General features: G+C 39.4%; 1 protein-coding gene and 1 long non-coding RNA gene across 2 annotated transcripts; one reads left to right on the forward strand and one right to left on the reverse strand.

Annotated features, from left to right (window-relative positions):
* Positions 1–688: 688 nt before the first annotated feature.
* Positions 689–1,141, forward strand: LOC121761903. The gene has a single exon (XM_042157644.1). It carries the CDS (start codon positions 689–691, stop codon positions 1,139–1,141), a length of 453 nt encoding a protein of 150 aa, XP_042013578.1.
* A 5,534-nt stretch (positions 1,142–6,675) lies between these two features.
* Positions 6,676–8,651, reverse strand: LOC121805208. Its single transcript, XR_006051311.1, has 3 exons — positions 8,471–8,651; positions 7,341–7,404; positions 6,676–6,861 (listed from the first exon to the last, which is right to left on the reverse strand). It is a non-coding gene; the product is annotated as an uncharacterized LOC121805208 (long non-coding RNA).
* Between the last annotated feature and the right edge of the window lie 898 nt (positions 8,652–9,549).

The following is a 9,549-nucleotide window of genomic DNA, read 5'->3' on the forward strand; positions in this document are numbered from 1 at the left end:
TTGCGTCCCCCTTTTTCTTCCCCGCTCCTTAGAGCCTCCCCTCGTCACGTTTTCCTCGTCTTCACTATCCTTAGTAAGGGCGGTCGTGACAAAGTGGTATCAGAGCTTCGTTCTTTCGCTTTGGTCCGAGAGTCTTCTTTCAGACTTAGACTTTGTTATGTTCGCTTGTAAATTTAAATATGCAATAAACATCCATTAAATGTAAAACATAACAACATCATGACAAAATTAATCTGTTGCATTCATTGGAAAATAATAATTAGAGTTTTACAGTATTCAATCACTTGAAAGGTGATTTCTAGTATACAAACCCTAACAGTGGGTGGAGGCTAAAGCATCTATAACCTGCAAGGCGAAAGAGGTCGCAAAGTTTTTGAAATCAACTATTTTCAGTAGGTATGGGATTTCCAGAGCCATAATCTCAAACCAAGGTACCCATTTTTGCAATCGCACCATACAAGCGCTCATGAAGAAGTATGGAGTTAACCAACGTTTATCCACCCCATATTATCCTCAAAGTAATGGTCAAGCCGTGATCTCGAACAAAGAGCTCAAGAGTATTCTAGAGAAAACGGTGAGCCCTTCGAGGAAGGACTAGAGCAAGAGGTTGGACGATGCCTTGTGGGCTTATCGTACCGCTTATAAAACTCCGATCGGCATGTCACCATACAGATTGGTTTTCGGAAAAATGTGTCATCTTCCTGTAGGTATCGAACATAAGGCTTACTGGGAGGTCAAAGAAGTAAACATGCAACCTCAAGTTTGTGCTGAGGAAAGGAAGCTCCAACTGCAAGAGTTGGAAGAACTCAGACTGGAATCCTACGATGCAGCCATGTGGTATAAAGAGAAAACTAAGTTGTGGCATGTCAAGAACCTGCGGGTGAAGGAGCTGCAAGTCGGGCAGAGAGTTTTGTTGTTTCAGTCAAGACTCAAATTAATGCCTGGAAAGTTAAAGTCAAAGTGGACGGGACCATACACCATCGTTGCCCTAAGAGCAAATGGAGCAGTGGAGCTTCAAGGAAGTGACCCAAACTCTGCCTCTTTTCTGGTTAATGGTCACCGAGTTAAACTTTTAAGAGAAAACTCAGTGATGTGCGCAGTGGAAGAAATTCCACTGCGCGCAAACGGTGTTCTCGCCTAAATTGATCAGTTGGTAAATGTTCTAGGTGATCCACTTGGTCAGTTGAACAAAGCATTTCAAATCATGAATCGATCAAGTGAATCTCTAGGATGTTTACAGACTTGTAAATAGTTATATATAGTGTCTTCTTCAATTTTAGAATGAAAATCCAAACAAAGTAAAATGTTTCTAAAACCAGAAAAATATTTTCAGGAATTTAGATTGAGTGGATCAAGCTACACAACTTGGCTCTTTGCAAGATTTCAATTCTTACTTGATCTAGTTGGTCTGGAATCCCAAGTTTTAGATAAAGTTTTTTTTTTATTTTCGCTAACTGTCAAAAGGGAGGTGACCGGCACGTGTCAGGAAAAAAAGGGGGAAAAACAGAGATTTTTGGAGGGAAACCGAAAGGTCGCGAATAGAATAGTATTATTTTAACCTCCCGTACTCCACTCCCCCAACTAGAATAGTATTAGTTGAACCCTAGCTCCAAAATCCACCATAATCCACCGAGTAGTTTGCACGAATACAATCAGTGTATTATTACATTGTGATTGCTTGTGAATTTATAAGATGTTTAAACATTTAAATGTATAAGAAGCAAACAAAGCCTAAGTCTTTTGCTTAGTAGACTGGCTGTGGGCGACACCCACTTTAAGGTAATTACAGTCGGTTCTATGCAATGCTTTGCAAAAGAGAAAGAAGAATTTCACAACCTAGATAGGCTTTGGCTACCTATCGCGAAAGGTTGCAATGTCAGTCCGATTATTTCTAAGCCTTACTGAAATAAGATGATGTTAGTGTGGTATAGCACTGAATAGATCTAACATCAAACTGTGTCTTTATGCTATCTAATGAAAGACTTGGTCTTGATAAACAACTATTTCTTAATCAACATATGTTAACATTGAGCATACGTTATTGATTATGCATTACTTTGACTTATCAAATGGTTTTCGCAACCCAATAATCCTGATATTGTTGAGATTTGGTGCCCCTTGCACAGTGGAAGACTTGCACATAACAAATAAATCAGATAAGGATCTGTTTGACTGATTATGCGATTAATCAATTCACATGTTAAACAGATAATTGCATGCTAGAACGCAAATAATTCATGCTCAAAGAATATAAATCCTAAACATGAATTCTACGGTTTAGAGTTACCGATTTGATTCTCCAAAGAATCGTCGATTGCTTGCGCCTTCTCCACGATTATCTTCAATACTAGACCACAGATCTTCTGACTGGTTTCCGAACTATATTCCGATATAGGGTGGGCTGATCTTATCAAAATACTAGGACTCGGATAAAGAGACAGAACTTTCTCACGGAGGAGAGCTAAAAATCTCACGGACGAGAAATTAATAAGAAAAATCGTCCCCTTCTTAAATATGGGAGTGGACGAAATTTTCATAACAATTAAATCTTAATTCTGTCTCCTTTATTCCCCTATTTATATTAAGTTGCATATTTGGCCCAGTCAGGGATCTATAGAAGGTTTTGGATATGAACTCCCCCAATTAGCTTTTTACTAATTAAATTTAATCTACAATTTAATACAAGCATATATTGGAATATTACGAGTAGCCACTACAGAAGCAATATTGACCTCCCCATCCAAATCCAAAATTACAAGTAATCCGGGTTTCCATTTTGACTTTCATTTCCCGCGCTTAAGATATAAACGTCTATTAATCAATGTCTGCTATGGACTTAATTAATTAACATCTTTTAATTCAAAGAGTGGACTTAGCAATAAACACTTATTTATTATTCATGGAATAATTAAATTCCAACTGGCTAGTTTTCGAATAATAAAACCTTGTTTCGCGCTCCTCTTGAGGACATTATCAAACGAGATTCACCTCGCGCACAATTCAATATAATAGTAATCCTAGCACCGCTAGATATTAATCACCACTACCCAAGATATGGGTTGCAAAAAACCTGCACCATTTGATAAGTCAAAGTAGTGCATAATCAGTAACGTATGCTCAATGCTAACGTATGTTGATTAAGAAATAGTTGTTTATCAAGACCTAGTCTTCCATTAGATAGCATGAAGACATGTCTTGCTGTTAGATCCGTTCAGTGCTATACCACACCAATGCCATCTTATTTCAGTAACGCTTAGAAATATCGGACTGACATTGCAACCTTTCAAGATAGGTAGTCTAAGCCTATCTGGGTTGTGAAATTCTTCTTTTTCTTTTGGCAAAGCATTGCATAGAACCGACCATGTTACCTTAAAGTGGACGACGCCCACAACTGGTCTACTAAGCAAAAGACTTAGACTTTGTTTACTTCTTATGCATTTAAATGTTTATAAAACCTCTTATAAACTCACAAGCAAACACAATGTAATAATATTAGTGATTCTATTCGTGCGAAACTGCTCGAATAATACTGAATCAGGTTAAAAGTGGATTGTAGAGTTTTTCGTATACAAGCAAGATTCTATTCGTGCTTGAAACATGCTTTTTAGTATACCAAACCTAACAGATATATTAGGTAATGGTGATTAATAACTAGCGGTGCTAAGATTGCTATAATGTTGGATCGTGCGCGAGGTGAGTCTCGTTTGATAATGTCCTCAAGAGGAGCTCGAACAAGGTTATATTATTCAGAAACTGATTTAATTATTACATGAATAATAAATAAGTGTTTCTTGCTGAGTCCACTATTAGAATTAATAAGGTGTTAATTAATTAAGTCCATAGCAGACTTTAATTAATTAATGGGCATTTATATCTTAAGCGCGAGAAGTAAACATATAAATAAATGAAAACCCAGATTACTTGTAATTTCAGATTTGGATGGGCAGTGCAATATTATTACTGTAGTGGCTGATAATGTTATTCCAATATAAGCTTGTATTAAATTGTGAGTTCAATTTAATTAGTAAAGCTAATTGGGTGAGGCCACATCCAAACCTCCATGAACCCAATATGTAACTTAATATAAATATGAGAATAAAGGAGAGACATAATTGATTAATTTCTCTATAGAAATTTTCGTCCCTTCTCTTTATGAAGGAGGACGAAATTTTCTCATTTCCTACTCCGTGTGGGAGTTCTGTCTTCTTTATTCGAGTCCTAGTATTTTAATAAGATCAGCCCACACTGATTTCGAAATACAGTTCGGGAACCAGTTAGAAGATCCGTGGTCTAGTATTGAATATCATCACGTGGAGAATGCGCAAGCAATAGATGATTCTTTGTAAAATCAAATCAGTAACTCTAAACTTTAGAATTAATGTTTAGGATTTATTTTCTTTAAGCATGAATTATTTGCGTTCTAGTATGCAATTCTGTGTTAACATGTGAATTGATTAATCCCATAATCCGTGAAATAGATCCTACGTCTGATTTATTTGTTTTGTACAAGTCTTCCGTTGTGCAAGGAGATTCAAACCCCAGTAATACCACCCTTAACGTCTTTCTTCATCGCCTTTTCCAACACTCTCATCGTCGTATAGAAAATATCTACCTTCTCTTCAAATGGTATATTCTTCAGATAATTGATGTCGGTCATTCGATCACTTCTCTCAAATTCAATTCCCCCTCGAGAAAACCTATCACCAGCTCTAGATCCTTAACTTTAATCAGAATTTTATCATCCCTCGAATGGTATAATCTTCAGATAATATGAGAGAAGTGATCGAATTATATGCATCAATTATCTGAAGAATATACATTTTGAAGATGAGGTAGATATTTTCCATGCAACGACGAGAGTGTTGGAAAATGAGATGAAGAACGATGATGAGGGTGGTATTTGGTGTAAGAAAATCTTCTTAATGATGTTCAAGATTGCGTTGATAGAGACGTCAGCTTGCGGATATGTGAAACCAAGGATTGTGGACATTATTGATGATTTGACCAATATTAAGAACTATAATAGGTGTCAATATTTGCTGGAAAACCTGTTGAGGACTCATAAGTTGTGGTCAAAGAATAAGTCAAAGGTTTTCAGCCGCCCAATTGTGTTTCTTGTGGTATGTTTTTTTTATCACTGAAGTTGTATTGATTTTTTCCGGTATTTGGTTTCTGGGTTGATGAAATTCTTGATAAAGATAGATTTGTTTAAAAATCCGCATGACATCGATTTTCTGCAATTATACGATTGGTTACTCAGTTTAATCTAGTCGGCAATCTGCTCATGATATTTAGGACATGAAATATTAGGATACTACCGTTCTATTAACATTCTGTTGATCTTATTTTGTGGTATGTGATATGCATAAACATTTCTATTAACATTTTTCTGATAGTAGGATACTACTGTTATTTGATTGTGTACTAATACAATTATATGTCTGCACGCAGATTTTATATGTAGACAGAGTTGTGCACTATCAGACATGTGTGCCTCGAGATATTCCAAGGATAAAAGGTTGGACGGCCACACTAATGAAACAACATGAAGATAATGAAAGCAAGGAGAAGGATTTCGTCTTGGCCGTGTTGTGGGACAATATGAGCCGAATAAAATGGGCAGTGGAGACAGGGTCAGGAATGTGGATAGTGTAGCGATGGTGTAGCTGCTTCTAACAACAAGATGAAGATGATATTGGAAGCATGAAGGGTGTTTGGTACGCAACAAAGTACATAGGGGTTGGACTGAAGATACTTTCCAGAGAGTTATATAATGCTACTCCTGACTTAAGAAGAAGGACTTCTTCAAAATTACCTACGACACACTTAGAATTTGATTCCATTGGATCAATGACGCGGTCTCAATCTGCAAATGATCCTGCCACTAAAGAAGCGTATGAATCCCTCAAATTGTTGCTTGAAGCTATTGACCATATGGAAATGCTTGCGAACAAGGACGAATATCCGAGCTTCAGCTTTGGTATTGAATTTTAATAAGTTAAGTACAAATTCTACGTGTTATACCTTTAAAATACACTTCTCCATTGTTAGATGTCGTTAGACTAAGTGAATGTGTATATGATTGCTACTTTGTAGGAAGATGGTGAGGGTAATAGTGGTGGTGCAGCTGAGCAAAATGCGAACACAACGCACGGTCTGAATGTTGAAGTGTTATGCTAACAATATGTGTCTTTAATTTAAGTGAGTTGAGTATTCCTAACTCACTATGATTGAAGGGTGGTGTTTAGTGTCAAAGTTTGACATGAGAGCCATCTAACCTTTGTTTTAGTGTCGACATAATTGGATCTGATGTTGGAAACCTAGAGAACATTGCTGGATTTGATGGAGATGGTTATCAATTTGATGTAGATAATGATGTCAACTAGAATTTAGTTGTAAATCACGAAAATGGAATGCAAATACCCGGTTCCATAGCTTGGGAGGTTGCTTCAGAGCTGAAATATATATACCCAAATGTAGTTAACATTGAATTAACATTATTCACTTGTTAAAGATATTGAGTTCACATCATGTCACGCCCGCATTTCCTAAGGATAGGAAGTACGGTGGACCGCGACTAGGGGAGAAGTAAAGAAGCGGGGAAGAAAGGGGAAAAACAAGAATATTTGACCCAAAGGCATTTAATAAAAGGAAATTCATTTTAAAACAAGGTACTGTAGCGACATTTCAAAAGTTTAAGTAACCAGAGTTTAAATGAAAACATTGTTTCGGATTACAAGCAGCGGAAAAAGATCAAGAGACAGATAATGCCGGGTATGACGACACGACATTATCCAAAACAAAGTGAAACGCATTTTGACTTTAACTGCTCAACATCCGTCCTCCCCATCGCCGCTCAACCTGCACATTAAGAAAACAACATGCAGAGCTGAGTACTTATTGCACTCAGTGGACACACGCCAAAATCATAGTTTGTCATGCCATAACAGTGTAACATTGGGGTTTTGAGTGTAATGAAAATAACCCAAGTACACCAAAATATATTTCATAAATTCGACTGCGCAGTCATTTTCCGATATTGCCACCCTTATTCCCTCAATCATACACTATCTGATCCAAACGGTGACAAGGGGCGTGGCCACACCCCAGGTCATCTAGACCGGCCAACTTGCTCTCAGATGGCACCCAGTCTCGTGTACACTAGTCTGAGGGTTCGCAGCCCAACAGACCCGAATTCGATTAAACATATGTGGTAAACCACTTCAGATAGGTTTCAAATCAAAACATTTGGCAAGACAAACAGTTCACCTCCATAAACAATTCCGGAACAGAGTCCGTATTAAAAACAACCCACGTAAAAGTAGGGTAGAAAAGCCCACCTCGATTGCTTAGCTTTTAAAATAATTCCCTTCTTCAACCACACTTTCCTCGTAAACGATCACCCTTTTGAAAGATAAATTGTATCATGATTAGAGTCAGAAGAGACGAGACTTTAAACGACAATGCATGATTCCTACGTGGACGACTTCAACATCTAGCACGTTACACGTACATACACTTAACAACATGTTACAAAACAAACACACAAAGTCACACGTTCGAAACACACCCCGCACGCAAACGACGTACCCAAAACGCGCACACGACACACGAACACAGCACTCCAAGTCCTGGCATACCCTTACTGTGCAAACGGCTCACTTGGCTCGGAAAAGGTTCGGAAAAACTCGGAAAAAGGATCGGCGTCTCGACATGGCTCGGTGTCTCGGCCGCTGGCTCGGCACCTCGGCCGCCTGCTCGGCACCTCGGCCGCCTGCTCGGCCCCTCGGCCGCTGGCTCGGCATCTCGGCCGCCTGCTCGGCACCTCGGCCGCCTGCTCGGCACCTCGGCCGCTGGCTCGGCACCTCGGCCGCCTGGCTCGTCCCGTGCACACTCACTTTCCTCCAACTTCCGATTCTCAAACCCTATACAACATTCACACCACACATTCTCCGTCCCAAAACACACCCAGACACCTGGGATCATCCCTTCAAAACCCCCCCACAACACTGCCCTAGGCCGGCCCCTAAAACTCTCGGCCAACCCACGCAAAACCCTCGAACCAAACACTGATTTTCCCGAGCCATCTCTTGGTCAAACACACCCACATTCATCACAAAAACATAGCACTCAGAATCACGCCAATTGCACATGAAAACATCTCCCAAAAACATACAACTCGCGAAACTGCGCAGTTTACTTGCAAAAATCATAATAAATTCATACGACATCCAAAGAGGCTGAAAATTACACACCACACAGAAGCCACATTAACCTTTATACAGTTCAAAATTCGTACCCAACGGAGATCGTTTGCTTAGATAAAAAGGGGTCGGAACCCACTGCCAGTTACTACCAAAAACATGCTCAACCATATCACAAAGCCACAAACCCTATTCAGCATCTAAACCATCCAAAACGTCCTATATGCATGAGTTTTCGAATTAAACAAGGGTTAGGGTTTGGTTACCTTTCTTGGATAGTTCAAACGTAAATTCGAAGCTTTCCCTACACCGATTTACAACGTACGAGCGTAACACCTTGAAGAAGCCAAGATGATGATGAGAAGGGGATGAATGGGGAAAGGTAAACCGAGAGAGAGAGGGGCGAGAGCTTACCGTGAGAGCACACTTCGAGAGAGATGAGAGCTAGAGAGCGAGAGAGAGAGAGAGAGAGAGAGAGAGACCGAGAAGAGAGAACGAATGGAAAAGAGGGGGAGGGAAATCGGTTATGAGGGAGTGGGGGCGGTTGAGAGAATCATGGGGTGATGGGGGAGGTTTTTTTTTTCGAAAAAGAAGAGAGAATTGGGGAGGGAGGGATTTAATTTGTTAATTAGGAGTTTTTATTCATAGCTTAATTACTTAATTCCATTTTAATTTGCCTAGGTAGAAAAAAAACCACATCCACAACAATCAAATAAACACAAATAATATTTTCCACACCATATTTTAAACACAAAAACATAAAAATTTCATCCTTAATTAAAAGAATAAAATTCCACAAATTTTCGGGTATTACACTCCTCCCACCTTAACAAAATTTCGTCTCGAAATTTGTTAGATTACTCAAACAGCTCTGGAAACTTCTCTCTCATCTTATCTTCTGATTCCCATGTTGCCTCTTCGGTTCCATGATTCCTCCACCGTACTTTCACCGAAGCAATTGACTTATTCCTCAATTCTTGCACTCTTCGATCCAAAATGGCCTCGGGCTTCTCCTCATAACTTAGATCGGGATTTAGGACCATCATCTCTTCCTGGTGAACTATGTGTGTGGGGTCAAACACGTACTTCCTCAATTGTGACACATGGAAGACGTTGTGCACATTTCCGAAGCTTGGTGGTAGGGCCAACCTGTATGCTACCACGCCGACTCTATCCAAAATCTCGTATGGACCAATAAATCGGGGTCTCAGCTTTCCCTTCACTCCAAAACGAGTTATTCCCTTAGAAGGGGAAACTTTCAGAAAGACCTTTTCCCCGACCTCGAACTGTAACTCGGTTCTTCGAACATCCGCATAAGATTTCTGTCGATCCTGTGCCTCCTTGA

The sequence above is a fragment of the Salvia splendens genome, chromosome 1 (assembly GCF_004379255.2).
Source record: "Salvia splendens isolate huo1 chromosome 1, SspV2, whole genome shotgun sequence".
Classification (NCBI taxonomy): domain Eukaryota; kingdom Viridiplantae; phylum Streptophyta; class Magnoliopsida; order Lamiales; family Lamiaceae; genus Salvia; species Salvia splendens.